This window comes from Dreissena polymorpha, chromosome 11 (assembly GCF_020536995.1).
Source record: "Dreissena polymorpha isolate Duluth1 chromosome 11, UMN_Dpol_1.0, whole genome shotgun sequence".
NCBI lineage: Eukaryota > Metazoa > Mollusca > Bivalvia > Myida > Dreissenidae > Dreissena > Dreissena polymorpha.
In genome coordinates this window covers 1,851,286-1,867,917 of record NC_068365.1, presented here as the reverse complement: position 1 = coordinate 1,867,917, position 16,632 = coordinate 1,851,286, and the positions used below count along the sequence as shown (strand labels likewise).

General features: G+C 33.9%; 1 protein-coding gene across 1 annotated transcript in view; it reads right to left on the bottom strand.

Moving 5' to 3' along the window:
- Positions 1-13,158, bottom strand: part of LOC127850735 (hippocampus abundant transcript 1 protein-like) — a 48,207-nt gene extending 35,049 nt beyond the window's left edge. The window contains exon 1 of the mRNA XM_052384020.1: positions 12,992-13,158. Coding sequence (XP_052239980.1) covers positions 12,992-13,072 — 81 coding nt within the window. The 5' untranslated portion in view covers positions 13,073-13,158. The remainder of the gene's footprint in view (positions 1-12,991) is intronic.
- Between the last annotated feature and the right edge of the window lie 3,474 nt (positions 13,159-16,632).

Sequence of the window (16,632 nt, the reverse complement as noted above, 5' to 3'; positions counted from 1 at the left end):
ATTGAAAAATGTGCATAAAAATTGCAACATATTTAACAATAAATATAGCTTATATGCCATATTAAATCAAATTACGTTAGAAAATAAATAAAACGCGTCGCAAAAAAGTATACGTCGTGTGCAGGATTCGAACCTGCGCGGGAATATCCCAAAAGATTTCTAGTCTATCGCCTTAACCACTAGGCTACGGCACCTAATAGTAGGCTCTTCAACCTTCGAAGAAATCGCGGGAAATCATTAGAGGTGCACTACCTTAAAAGTAATTGCAGGATCAAAAAAAAACACCCATTTTCAGCAGTATTTCTAGTCTATTTGTTGCCATAGCTACCAAAATTTTTGACATAGGAACAAAATTAAATGACGTGCATAATGTCCATATTACCATCTATCCATGTTTCAAGTTTCATGAAAAAATATGAAGAACTTTTAAAGTTATCGCAGGATCCAGAAAAAACACAATTTTCAGCAGTATTTCTAGTCTATTTTTGCCATAGCAACCAGAATTTTTGACGTAGGAACAAAATTAAATGACGTGCATAATGTCCATAATGCCATCTATCCATGTTTCAAGTGTCACGAAAAAATACCAAGAACTTTTAAAGTTAAAGCAGGATCCAGAAAATTGTGACAGACTGACGGACTGACAGACACACAGAGCGAAAACCAAACCAAGTCCCCTCCCGTGAAACAAGAACTGAGTTTGTGAAACACAATGCTTCCTACTGCACTTTGAAGCAGACAGCAGCTAAATCCAATTGAAAACATCATGATGAAGTAATGGTCCATTGCTATTTGACAATGTTTAGGGGCTTGAAGTCTGGGAAACTGTTATTTTACGGAAAATTCCAAGGTTCTTTAATACGTCAAATATTAGTCAAATATAAGTTCAAACCTGCAACTTTGTCAAAAACCAATGGACTGGATCGAAATTCTAACTTTATCTGGAAGTCATGTACAGGGTTTTTTGACCCGATTTTATAGCTGAAATTCGGCTATATTCCCAATCGCAAAAAGTATACTTTTTCCCCAAAATTTGCTAAAAAAATCGCAATTGAGAAAAAAACTAATGACATCCGCTTTTTCAATTATTAACAAAGCGTAGTCCGATCCAGTCTCGTACAGTTTTTAGACTATACCGCGTTTTGGATAACGTCAGCATTATTTGTGTGCCCGATATTCTCAGTGTTTTTCAGACGCTTATTATACATGTATTTGTGATGAAATTTAAGTGTTTTGTGATTCGGCTGAATGGAAAACAAATATGTCACACAATTCGAAATATTACTTGAAAAAGATTACTTAGCAAAAATGTGGCCAAACAAAAACTGTTGATTTTTTTAAAGCAAGCATCATTAAATAAACAAACATCGTCAACAAGTACAAGTCTTCCCATTGAAACTCCTTCCATTGTCAATGATAGTAATTTAATAACAAGTAACTCTTTTGCATCGTCATCATTGATTTCCGAAAGCAAAGTGCTGACTGATATTCAACATGTTGAAACTAGAGAAATAAGTTTGTGACTGAAGACTTTGTGTGAGTTTATTATGTGGAAAACTGTTGATCATGATGGTGTTTGTGGAGCTTGTGATTAAAGATGTTGAACTCTTTCATGTAGTTTTAAATCCCAATTTATTTTCCCAATTTCTTGAAAACGCCGATAAAATTCCCAATTTCAAAGCCATGGGCTATCTTCCCAAAATGCTGAGAAAAAACCATGATGTATGTAAACTCACACACCAAAAATAAAATCAATATCTAAAAGCGTTAGCAAAACACTTTGGAAAATTGTCATTCCTGAACAAATTTAAATCCAAGGCTTGTAACATACTGTAGCCAAAAATCGATGGACCAGAACTGTATTCATAACACTTACAGTGATAATATTTTTAACCTAAATAAGTTAAAAAAATTAAAACAAAACTACTGAGACAAATAAATGCAAAAAAGTTTCAAAATTAAAACTTGCCAGACATTTTTAGACATGTTCCAAAATGCAGACACAAGAGTGCAAAATAAATATCCTACATGTACATATGTATATTATAATGCCTGTGATCAAACTGTCTGCTCTAGATTGCTAATTGACATTCTGCGTTTGTTGCCATGGTGATAGGTTTCATTTACAAGCTTTGGGGAATGTATGGCATCATAAATATTGCAATCAATCATGCTCTATCCAAGATAATAGAACCTCGTCAGACTAATAGACTGCTTGTGGGATCAAAATAAATGCAAACATGCTTGATCTGCTGTAAGTATTGACAAAGTGTTAACCCTTTGCATGCTGGGAAATTTGTTGTCTGCTAAAATGTTGTCTGCTTTATTTCTAAAATTAGCATTTTCTTCCATTTTTTTCAAAGAATACTATAAGAATAGCAAACAGTTTGGATCCAAACGTTCTGTGGCGTCTCATCTGGATCCAAACTGTTTGCAAAGGCCTTCAAAATTCGGTTCCAGCACTGAAAGAGTTAAGGCTATGAAGCAAATATGACAAACAAGCAAAGTTGGATGCACGTCTAAATTGTGAATTTTGACTTTTTCTGTGATGTTTTCACACAATTTATTTTATAATATTTATAAATACATAAAATTTCAGCAGCATTAGAAAGCTGTTTTACTCTTTTCCCAAATATATAATAATATTATTACATTTTCCTTACAAATGTGAAGTACAACAGTTATGAAATAAGAGGTATGAAATAAAATGAAATGAACATTTTAATTTGTTGTTCGATTGTTTACACTACAGTTTCCACTGATACAACATAATTTAATTCAAACAAACACAACAATTATACCATAATAAGTTCTTTTATCATGTAACAAATCTATCAAATAATTGATAGATAATTCACACCAAACTTTCATGAAATATGCCGCTTATGGCATGTTTCACTAACATTTTAGTATTAGTATTTTGTATTTGATAACAACTGCAGTACACGCCACGCGTTTTCCCCAAAAAACGCGCTCCCTCCGCGTTTTTTTCCTGCTAGCGAGTGTTCACGCGGCGTTGAGAGAGCAAGGTGAACTAGATAAAACGCTCGATCTTACGCCGCGTTCGCTAATTCCTGCGGCGTGTATTACTTTAGCCTAGTCGGTAAATGCAGACAATTTCCGTTCTTATCAGTGACCGCCGCGCAACGCCGCGTTAGCAGTGTGCTACTGGGCATGCCAAAAAAATAAAAACATTGTTATAATAAATTGTTTAAAAACTGTAGTACATGTACATCAGGGATGTATAATCAATTATACATCCCTGTGTACATGATTGTATAAAAAAGATAATTGTATATAGAAAATTAATACGTATAAAAATTATGTTTTTTAATTCACAGGTACGTCTACAATATGAATATAAGACATTTGACAAATTAATATTTAAATCATAACACAAATAAGACAATAATAAATGTTCCGTAAAATTTCCAAATGAGAATAATAATTAGTAATCCGAAACACACTACGATTTTTAATGTTAACACGACGTTTACAAATGCTTCCAATATACAGTCATCATGTATATTTCCCGACAAAAGCGCGCGAAAATTATGCTGCAATGTACAAGGTCAAGGTATACTCCTGCCGCGTGTATTGATTTTTTTATACAAACTTTGTAGCGCAGAGAACATTGAATTTGTTGATTTCGGTTAAAAGTTTTTTTGGTATTTTTTAACAAAATTATATCGCGAATAAGTTGATATTTCCTCCAAAATAATTTCAAATCGAAAACGCCGAATCTTTATCGCTACGGTATTTTAGTAATTATTTTAACAGTAATTGTACTGTAAACTGATTAAAGAAGACATCTGGGCGGAACTGGATTTTAAGTGTTTGACTTTATGAAAACACGCAAAGCTTGTCTACTGACCTATTGTGTAGTCTGCTGTCTGCGGTGTTTTGACAAAAGGGATTAACATGTGTGAATGTCACTCTGCCGATTTGGTCCATAATTACTGGTAAACATTGTTTTGAATGTCGACGCAACAAGAATACAACTGTGAATATTAAATGCAACTATCAACTCGATAGTTACCACCTTCTTTTAGCAATCAATGGAATAACCTAACTTCAAAGAGAAAATAAATGCATTAGCAAGCAGAGAATTGACTTTGTTCCGACAATTAAAACCATTCCTTATGCATTTGTTGAACGTGTTTACTTGAGTAAGTTATGCCTTTAGACAAGAAGCGGCTTTTCTTTGATAACGTCAAACTGTCAATTCACACAGATTTGCAAGATTTTTAGGGTCCTTGGTCATTTGTTGACATGTTCAGTATAGAAAATCACCTGCTAACATGAAAACTTTGGATTAAATTATCAAAATAAAAACAATGTTGCAAACTGTATTTATATTAATTGGTAAGTATAAGTTAAAAGACGACGTTTTGATTGTCGTAAATCAACGAGTTTTCTATACAACAACTACTTCTACAACCACGTCGGGATCGATCTATCTTGGTTGTTTTTTTTTTATTGTAAATATTATACTACATGTACATGTATGTACTTGTAATAAATGTAATTTTATTTGAAAATCAGGAAGTCAAACAAAATTAAATTGATCGTTATCTTGTAAAACGCGGAGTTTCCCCCGCGTTGCCAAAGCCGAGGGTTGCCGCGTCGGATTATCAGTTTTGCCGATCGTTTAACGCCGCGTCCAAAATCATGCAAACGCCGCATCTCGCGGGATTTTCTTAATCTCCCTCCAGGTTAATCCCCGCGGAATATGGAGGGAAATTGGGGAAAACACGTGGAGTGTACCATACAACAAGAGCTGTCAGAGGACAGCGCACTCGACTATTCGAGTGCTTGACAGTATAACATCAGCCATCATGGGGAAATTGTTCATATTCAATAATTTATAAGACGATCTTTCAAAAATAAAAAAAGGAAAAAATATATCTATTTTTGGGGGGGGGGGGGGTTGAGAGGAGAGGGGGTATAATGTGGGGTGTGGTCATTTATTAGATGATCTTTAAAAAATAAAAAAAGGAAAAAAAATGTGTGGGGGGGGGTAGGGAGGGTAGGGGGGTGAGAGGGGGGTATAATGTGGGGTGTGGTAATTTATTAGATGATGTTTAAAAAAAAAATGGGGGGGGGGGTTGGGGGGTGTTCTGGGTAGGGGCGTGGGGTATTGTTTGGGGGAATCCATTGTGGTATTCAGGTAAGTGTTGTTTTGTCAAAGTAATAATAAAATGTGATCATAAATAAAAATGTTATGGCAATTTAAGCAAAATGTTCAATTATCCAAGTGTAAAAGGGGCCATAATTTTGTTAAAATGCTTGATACAGTGGTCTTCTCTTGTTTATAGGTTGGGGTCATGTTGGTAAACAAGTATGCAACATATAAAAGCAATATGTCAAAGGATATTAGAAATATTTGGGATAGTACGCAAACTTTAACATAGATTTATCAATAATATGCATATTCTAAGTATAAAAGGGGCAATAATTATGACAAAATGCTTGATAGAGTTGTCTGCTCTTGTTTATAGGTTGGGGTGATGTTGGTAAACAAGTATGCAAAATATGAAAGCAATATGTCAAGGGACAATGAAAATAAATGGGATAGTACTAAAACTTTAACATTTGCTGCATATTGTAAGTGGATAAAGGACCATAATTATGTTGGTAAACAAGTATGCAAAATATGAAAGCAATATGTAAAGGGACAATAAAAATAATTGGGGTAGTACAAAAACTTTAACATTTGTACGCTTACGCAGACGCTAACGCCAGGGTGAGTAGGATAGCCCCACTATATATATTTCATATATGATAGTCGGGCTAAGAATGGGTACAAGTAACTGAAAAAGAAAAGGATGTATTGTTAAGATTAAACATTGATTATTTAAATATTTTATTAGTGTTATGCTTTATTCAGATATTGACATGATTGGTTTATAGAAATGATTGTTTTTATTTATTCATGTAGAAATTAGAAACAAGTAACTACAAATACAGCATAAAAACAATGGTCTCTCACCAGGTCGAAAAAAAAAAAAAAATTCCGACCCACCCACCCTATTTTTTTGGGCATGTCACAGGAACCAGACATATTTTTTATTTTGGCCTTATGTACCTATTACTAGAGTTGCGACACCTTAAGGGTTTCGCGGGATGGAATGAGTGGGGAGATAAAATAAAATTGAAAACCTATTTCTTTTTGTGCATTTAATGATGGTAACCAAAGTTCTCGCAAAAATTTCATATACATATCACATGATAGTAACCATAATACCGTGACGTGAAACGTGAAAAGAGCAAACCACTGCAATGTGTCGGACATCCCCATCTTAAACACTATCGACTAGCATTAAGCCTTTTTCTGTGTCTACAAAATTCTGTGTATTTTATTGAAACATCATTATAGCTTTGTTGAATTCATTTTGCAATGCAATCAGCGCTTTGATTTTATATTACGAAATGTACTACGCAGTACATTGTGTGACGTCATTTCGGTGACGAAACACAATAGTTTTATTTACACTCTCTGGAATTTAAGGACATATCGCGGACGTTGTGTTTTTTATCTGTAAACTATTTGTTTAAAGCATCGAACGAATGCAAAACGTATTTCGGATTGTGTGTTCATCATGCATAAATGTAAACATAGATAGAAATACAATACAATTTTGTGGTTTGAACTAAGTTTCGATAAAGACATGGATTAATAAAGGTGGAAGTGCATATCGTTTCAAGGTGTTTGTTATAAACTTTGGATTAAAGTAGTCAACGTATTGTTACAAACATTGGATAAACGATGTCATTTAGATAAGCGTGACGTTTATACTTAATTAAGTATTTTTATAACTCTTGTTAAAGCTGAAATTGAGTCATTAAATTTCGCTACAAAACGGTGTCAGTTGCAATAGATATTTAAATGTGCTACGTTAAATTATTATTATGTTTAATTATTTTGTTTATTTGTTACGCACTTTATGCTGCTAATGATGTGTTGCTCACGGCAAGCCTCGCCGTACGTGTAAACCTTTCTTCAACTCGTCGGACAAATTCAAGTACACGTGATACTTGCATTGTATTTTATTTTTTCTGTGAATTTAATGATGGTCACCAAAGATATCGCAGGGATTTTAATATACATGAAACTATTTCAATTAGTGCTATTTTGAGAAGTCCGTCCCCGCTCTGCCGTTTGTTATTGTTTATATCATACTATTTTGCTTATCTATATAAACATTTCTCAAAACCGGCTTTCCGTACTTTTATTTTGCATGCAACTGATTGCGCAATTATGACGTATGTTGTGTGACGTAATTTATTTGTTAAAACAAACAATTTTAAGTTAAATTCTCTGGTTGTTTTTAACAGTTATTTATTTGTTTAAAGCATCGAACGAATGCAAAAACGTATTTCGGATTGTGTGTTTATCATACATAATTGTAATTGTTATAAATATTGGATTATCGTCGTCATTAAGGTAAGCGTGTTGTTTATACTAAATTGATTTGTTGCTCACGTTTATTTATTGATTCAATAATTATACCCTAAATTAATAATGTATTTGTCTCATGATTATCATGTATATTAAAGATATTATCGGATAAATAGAATACCATGTTAATACCAGTGTGTACTTACATTTATCCGACACGTCTCGGAAAGCCTCCTCGTGTAAACCTTTCTTCAACTTGTCGCTCACAATAACACATAGATATATGTCATTTATATATATATCTAAACAACCACACTCTATCTCCACAAAAGACATGCATGTGTACTTCGTATTGATATTCAAACACAATTATTACGTCGTTGTTTATCGATTTAACGCATGTATATTGCATTAATAACGCGTAACGTCAGTTACTTTGTTTCTTAACAAGATGGAAGCTAGCCTAAGCGCTTTTATGACGTGACGTCACAATGTTTATCTTAGCGCGTGTGGTTTCCCATAAAAAAATATTTAAACGCAAAATACTCGAAAACGATTTTTCCCAGGTATAACGCCTACGCCAACAGGTAGATCGCATTCTTGTCCATATACATGTCAAATTTCAGCAAAAGTTACCGACCAGTTTTCAAGGCGCCCAAATCGCGACTATATGCCTCAACTTAATGAAACTTAGCCCCCTTTATCATTCGTTCGATTGAACGTCATCAATGATGACGTCCAATACATCACTCATTCCATACAAGAACAGGTAAGTAAGTAGAAAATGTGCCACAATTTTGTTTGTATCAATCAATATAAATATAAACAAGATGTATTTGTGAAACACGATGTCCCCATATATTTGACCTTTGACCTTGAAGGATGACCTTGACCTTTTACCACTCAAAATGTGCAGCTCCATGAGATATAAATGCATGACAAATATCAAGTTGCTATCATCAATATTGCAAAAGTTTACATAAAATGGGCGATTTTGACCCATATATTTGACCTTTGACCTTGAAGTAAAAGTTTTCAGACGGACGGCGGACGGACAGATAGAGGGACAGACAAATGGACTGACAGTTCAACTGCTATATGCCACCCTACCAGGGGGCATAATGATACAAATCAGGGACTGCTAGGATTCAAATCCCTAGAGTCATTACTCTAGCGCTCAAAAAATTAAGAGTCAAATTTATTTATTCAAAAGTCATACTATATAAAATGGAAGTTATAAGTAATTTCTTTTTTTTATTATTTTTGCGCTTTAGTTTTCACTTTCTCATCTTAGAGAAAAAAAAAGTTATTTGATAAGAATTATTTTTCAGCAACAGTATTACCTTCATTTTTTTAGTCTGAAAAAAACACACACTCTTTTTCATTTCTCAACAATTAGAAAACAGAAAACAAATTACAAAACTTAAATAAAAGACCGAATTATTGAATCTTCTTATTCTAACCACTAGACTCAATAAATGCAGAGATTTGTTTTCCTTCTTTATAAAGTATGCGTTAAGGGTACTTTCCCAATTGAGGTAAAAACTACAAAATTCCCAATGGACGTCTGAAAAATTCCCAAAAGGTAGAAATATTTGGTAAATTATATTCTAAAAGTGCATTATCTGCAAGCGAACAAATTAAATAAACACTAAAACTGAATATTTCAAGCAAAAATGCATATAAATGAATATTTGAAAACACCCATAATTCCCAATTTGAAGATTTCATGACGCATTTTTTTCAAATTTCAGGGTTTTTTTGGCTTTTTTTTCCAAATTGGTTTGGTACTGGTACTTTCCCAAAAATATGCAAACAAGAGGGCCAAGATGGCCCTAGTTCGCTCACCTTTTTGAACTCAACCATCATATCATTAAGACAAACATTTTGACAAAGTTACATGAAGATTGGACATGCAATGTGACTTGTACAGTGTTTTCAAGGTTTTTCTTTTTTTTGCTGTTTGCCAAGGCTTTTTTTCTAGACGATAGGCATAAATGGGTTAAACTTTAAATACATAAGTTAACCTGATCCAGTGTAGAAAATATAACACATTGCATAATTAAATAATCTGTTGCCTTGAATTTGTTTTAAAAACAGCAAAATATGTTAAATTGATTATTTAGGACTTTCCTGATTTTTCCCAAAATCTGGCGTTTCGCGTGATTTCCCCCCAAAATTTGGCATTTCGCGCGATTTTCCCCCCTCAAAAAAGGCCATGCCCTTTTCCCCAAATCAGATAAAAAAAACCCTGAAATGTGACTTCTACAGTGTTTACAACGTTTTTCTTCTTTTTGACCTTGTGACCTAGCTTTTGACCCAGCATGACCCAGTTTCGAACTCGATCGAGGTACCGGTATCATGGGGACAAATCTTCTGACCAAGTTTCATGAAGATCAGACAAGAAATGTGGCCTCTAGAGTGTTTACAAGGTTTCTCTATAGCAAAATAAGGAAAACTGCCCGCCCACTGGCGGCCATGTTTTTCAACGGACGGGAACCACTTTTGAACTCAACCAACATATCATTTAGACAAACATTTTGATAAAGTAACATGAATATTGAGCATGAAATGTGACTTCTACAGTGTTTACAATGTTTTTATTTTTTTTGACCTAGTTTTTTACCCAGCATGACCCAGTTTCGAACTCGATAGAGATATCATTGGGACAAATCTTCTGACCAAGTTTCATGAAGATCAGACAAGAAATGTGGCCTCTAGAGTGTTTACAAACCAAATGTGGACCACCGACGGAGGGACATACTAGGACAAAGACCGATCACAAAAGCTCAGGTGAGCTAAAAATATCTAAAAATCGGTAATAATTACGGAGCGTCACCTTGTACAGTTTGTCAACCAGTTCTGGATAATCAGCAGTTCCTATTAATTTGTATTTAATTTACCATAACGCCCCAATAAAACCAAAATGATAAGTGTCTACGGTAAACATTAGGTAAAGTACAGGCACGGTGTACTTAAACAAAAACGCCTGTCCGTTATGTTAACTTTTCCCGATGGGTGACATTTCGCGGGGACAGACACGCTACTGACTGCAGGGTGTTCGGCGAACACCCGAAATCGCTGCGATTGCACACTATCGTTAACGGGAACACCCGTGATCACCGTGATGCTGTGCAGCCACCGTAAACACCTGTCTGCGAGGGTCATTCACGCGTTTAAAATGTACAAAAGAAAATCATATACTACACATAGATATTACATGTATGCGTACTTAAATTCGGACATTACGTAAAGTTGGAAATGTAAATAAAGCATTCAGATGATCAATATTATTAACTCTTATGGTGTTAATCAATGCAAACTGCCTTTTTAACAACAAATATCGAGTTTCAAATAAACCAAGTGAGTATTAAATCATTTATTTATGTGTGTCCGACTTAAAGTACTGTCTGAATTTACGTACTGCATCAGTATGTTACTACACTTGTGTGCAGTCAGTATACAATACAATAATTTTTTTAAATAATGAAGGAACTGAAACAGCTTAACATTTACGATACAGCGGGTTTAAATCATATTGTATTAAGAGGAAATGTCAATTCCAAATAATAAGAGAGATACCCCGGTAGTTAAGTTGAAATTCACAACAAAACTTTTAATGGAAATTAAATAAATGATCTCAATGTTGTACCAGCTACAAAAAATTTATTTACAAATAAATACACCCACGCCAATTTTCACGCGCTTTTTATCAGGACAAAGAAATTCATATATTTTATCAGTGCTCCAGCTAGGCCTAAATCGAAGGGCGCCGCTCCCTGCCCTCCCAAACCTCCGCCCTGCCACCCCCCGAACATCCGCCCTGCCTCCCCCCCTCAAAAAAAAAATATATTTTTTTTTTACATATGATAATTCATAAATCTCTTATTACATTGTAATTAGTTTAATCCTCATTGTAGACATTATATTTGAATGCTTTAATAATAATAGGAATAATACAATTATTTATAACATATAAATTAACATGCAATAGGAAGCATTCCAGAAACACCCGCGCGCTGGAACGTGCCCTTTTGACAAAATACTGCGCGTCAAAAGTGCCCTTTTGACAAAATACTGTGTGTCGAAAGTGCCCTTTTGACAAAAAAGCCCCCCTGCCCTTTTCAAATCCTAGCTGGAGCACTGTTTCATGTAGAAGTTGAAACTGAAAATAGCTTTACACAACGCATGCAAACCGTGTCAGTTGATTTACGCATGTTGGAATACAACTGTCCTGCTTGGGCGCTTATTTCATCAAATCTTTAAACAGAATTTTATGCCGAAATTCATTTGATACTTTCGAAAATTGAAAACGTTTGTGTTATTGACATTCTTGTCAATATTATCGTCTATATAACACACCCTTAATTTGCTTTGAGAAATGGAAATCGGGCATATTTGGGATTATTGAATAATGGATAAAGATGGGAGAAGTTGCAGGTATGCTATTGAGACAGTTGACACATATGTATCGGGGAATCAAGAGACTCGGGATAATACGATTACTACAATCAGTTATGAGTTCTCCATGGCTTCAAACTGTTAATTGCATAATCAAACACGCAATTATCACTCCTCCAGGTGCGGTATCATACAGCTAGGTGCGAACATGGTTTTCTTTTATACGCGGCGTTTAAAAAGACAGAAAACACTGTCATGGGCATGGGTGTGAAATACATTATTCATTATCACTTTTAAATGAAAGAGATCAAAACAATACGTTTATGTTCAATTGTTTTTGGCGAACACGATGAACACCGGGATAGATATTATGGGTCCGCTGTGATTCGCGGTGTTAGCCATATTGCAAACCGCCCACGCGACATTTGATCTGAACACCCATCATATAGGTAAGCGAACACAGTGAGATGAACACCGCGGCGAGTGGCGTATGTTAAAATACACTGTGCCTGTACTGTAAACTTTAAAGGAATTAATTAACAAAATTTAAGCAAGAAAGCTTTTGTATTATGCTTGCAGGGGGATAAATGAAGCAAAAAGTTAACCGGAACTGCTTGAATGAGTTATGTTTTGAAATGTACATATGGATATAGAATTTATTATTTTCTAATAAACTTTTTGCTGATTAAAAAAAATAATGACATGACAATGTTTTGAAATACTTATTCTGTAAGTTGTATGATTTTTAATAATTTTCGGAAGGGTCAACTTTAATTGGATATTTTTGACAAAAACTGCATATTCCGTCTGGCCTAACCTGTTATCATACAAAATAAATTTTACCCTTTATTTTTACATCTTCTTACTTTGACACTAAATCCCGAAAGAAATAATTGTGGTCAAAAGAATTAAAGTTTTTTGCCAGGTTATTCTTAACTGGTTGACTGACAGTAGTGGCCTTTAATTTGATGTGACTAGTTCATTTAAAAACTATTACTAGAGAAGTCCAGTTGCCATTAAATGACGAAGACGTGGGATACAACGGGTCCTGATCCTTAATTACGAGCATAGCAACGGTTACACGGTATTCTACAGTAATGATAAGTTATGAAATTGAAATGTCACTTTAAATTTCTCATTATGTTCTAAAAATCTAACTTTTATTATTAGCACCGTGTTAGTTCTTACCGCGCCATTCTCTTTTAGGTGACTTTTTCTGGGGCCCCACGATATTTTACCTACAATTCTTTTCTTCGTTCTACCAGACATATTAAGAAAGCACCAACAGATTAAAAGAAGTAAATATTGTCATGTTTTGTCAACATTTCATTCAATCATACCATAAACTATCACGAAGTGAATAATTAACTTCCGGTGTGATATCGAAGGTAACAATCCACTAACAAATATCAACAAAAAGGCTAACTAGTAATATGATTATAGGTGCTACCTAATTTACGGGCAAAAGCATTTTAAGTTTTTTTGATAACCATGTATTTTTAATAAATATATGGACATGATTGTGTTCAAAATATTATAATTGTTGCAATAATTAAGTAATGCATCCCAAAAAATCAATCTTAAAACGAGTTACATGTTCCTTGCCAGGGCCCTCAATCTGTCAAATCCACGGCCGAAATTCGGCCGCATTCCCCCCTGAAAAGTATACTTTTTTCCCCTTTTTGGGGGAAAAATCCCCCCCCCCCCCCCAATTTTTTTTTTTTTTATAGATAGATGTCTCATGATTACTATATCTCAATTCTATTTTAATTTAATCTTGTCAAACATACTAAATTATGAAATAAGCAATGAATATAGTGCAAACATGAACAAATGTAATAATTAGAGAGTAAGTTAAAAATCCCCCAAAAGGGAAACTCCGCGAAAATTCCCCCTGCTATGGGTAGCGACCCGCTTCCCCTAAAATGGATTGAGGGCCCTGCTTGCTTAAAAGGGCCTTTTCACAGATTTTGGCATGTTTTGAAGTTTGTCATTAAATGCTTTATATTGATAAATGTAAACATTAAATTTTAAAAGCTCCAGTAAAAAATCAAAAATAAAATTTAAAAAAGGAAAAAAAGTAGCCCGCAGCAGGGCTCGAACCAGTGACCCCCGGAATCCTAAAGTAAAAACGCATTAGCCAACTGATCTATCCTGCCAAGAATACTTATGATGCGTATTTTATACCTTATATAAGCAATCTTCGTAGTTTCACAAATTTAAACGACAACAACAGAACTCTCCAAATTATTCAATCGTTTCGCGTTGCAACGCTTTATAATTTTTAGGTTTTTAAATCGTCAAAAGGTGCATATAATGGCTATATTAGACCATGGCAAATGTTCAGTAATACTGTTTCCTCACAAATAAAACTAAACCAAAAATTTGCGAATCTGAAACAACTTTTTTCAATTTTGTCAATTTACCGAACCGTGAAAAGATCCCTTTAAAGATCTAGCATCTTATATTTTTTTGTTTTCTAGCCACAGGAATTTAAAGCTGGTTAGGTTGGCTGTGGTATAGTGGATGGGGTGTCTGCTTACTGGCTTAGTCACTGGGAAGTCTCTGTATTGATCCCTTAAGTGGGAGCATTCTTTAGATAACCCTAAAAACATACTATGGCGTACCATTTGGGTTGAAAGTCAAGAAGACCTACAAGGTAAAAAGAGAAATGTACGTCGAAGTACAATAATTGTACGTCGACATACAAATGTAAAATACACTTCGAAGTATATATTTGTACGTCAAATTACAATTTGTACTTCGACATACATGTTTGTACTTCGACATACACAGTTTCTGAACAGCCAATCAAAACACTTTGCTCTTGAGCCGCTTTTTCTTCAGATTTATTCATAATAAATGTTTAAAATCTCTTTTAATTGAGGACAAAATGAATAAAAATATCAGAATGGCAAAAAAAGCACATAGAAGTTTCAAGTATTTAATGCATTGAAATAGATTACCGGTATATACAAATTTAAAGAAGATTCAATTGTTACCATTTTAAAATTAAAATTATTCAGCATATTGTGAGTATTTATTGATCATGCGGGGCGGAGTATCACAAATGTCCAGCGCATTAGTTTACTGTGTAGGAAATTCCCAACGGTAACCATATAGTTACCAAACATTAACAGGATAATGTATAATAACCTCCCCGTTGGTCGTATTTTGTGATAACCATAACTTGCACAAGTCAGAGGTTAATTCCGCCATGCCAGGTCAATAAATACGCACAATATCTATGAGTTAGCGGTCGATAGTCGCATAATTTGGTATAAATTATAATAATAATAATGTTTTATAAATACGCACAATATCTATGATTAAGCGATCGATAGTCGCATAATTTGGTATAAATAATAATAATGTTCAATGTTAAATATCTCTAAAAGCAACAGATGTAAGGTGTCTTCTGATTGGCTCACACTCAAGGGTCGGTGAAAATTGTACGTCGAAGTACATTTCTCGTTCTACCTAGTAGGTCTTGTAGACTTTCGACGTCATGGTACGTCATATAGACACTAAGTACTGGTCCTACCCAGGAAACAGTTTGTTTCAACAAATGTCTCAATTCAACTTGACAGCTTGCTAAAGCAGTTGCATTTAGCATACAGTACACTGATTTAACATAATCAAAATCATGTGATGTGTCAAATCAATTTTTATTGACAAATTTGACAGGATTTTTTTAATCCAATAAGTTTTAGACTGTCAAATAACACACACTACGTATTGAAAGCCATGCCTGAAGCTTTCGTCTGTATACCACTGACTTCATCAGAAGAATGATTTCTACTGTTGGGAAACGTTAACACCGCTAATTGTCTTCTTATTTATTATCAATGTATAATTATGTGTAACAGCATAACAACATACTTGTTTAGCAATTAAAATATTTAATAAATACAGGTATCTTGCAGGTTTCTTATTTTCTTTCGCAAACTATTGTTGAATAGTTTAAATTTTGTCGCCACTAAAAACTAGCCATTTTGTAGCAATTCTTAAATCACAGTCTAAACTGCATACACTTAGCTCTATAGTTACAATTTGAATGCAAATATTAGAATGCATCATGTTATATCATCCATATTTTTTTTTATTTAAACATTCAAATAACACATAACACAGTACATATAAAAAGGTATGTGGTATTGTGTGGAGATACAAAACACTTCACATCATTTATTTGCACATAAAATAATAGTTACAAAATAAGTAATACTAAAACACTGTTATCAAACTACAGTACAAGAATATTTACGTATATGAAATTACAAAGTGGTGTTATTTTTATTACCTTTTACAAAATTAACAATGCTGGTTTTGTACTAGCCATAAAACATTTATCATGGATTAACAAGTAACAATTTATTAATTACACAATAGAAAGAAAATCATATTAATTGCATTATGCATTTACTAAACAAGTTATTTGCTACTGTTTAGAATTATACCATCTTACTAAAAATGATCACAACAGCTACTTAGTGCTTTTACATACTTTGGGTAAGTTTTATGATTTACTAGTTTGACATTTATTGGCAGACACTTGTCGATATACAGATTAAATTTGCATGGGAACTTTCATTTTTTAGCATAATTGCCTTTAAATTGTTAATTTAACAACCCTTTGACATTGTTTGCACATCTGATCTTATTGTACCATTGCTTATTTTTGTTTATAGATAGACCGATATAGACTCTTCAAAGTTCTATAAAAGTTCACTCATGTTCCATCCAAGTAAACCAACAGAACAATAAAGTTCACCACAGATAATAACTGTGTGTATAGCTTGGAAATTTTGATAGTTCAGGAATCCCTC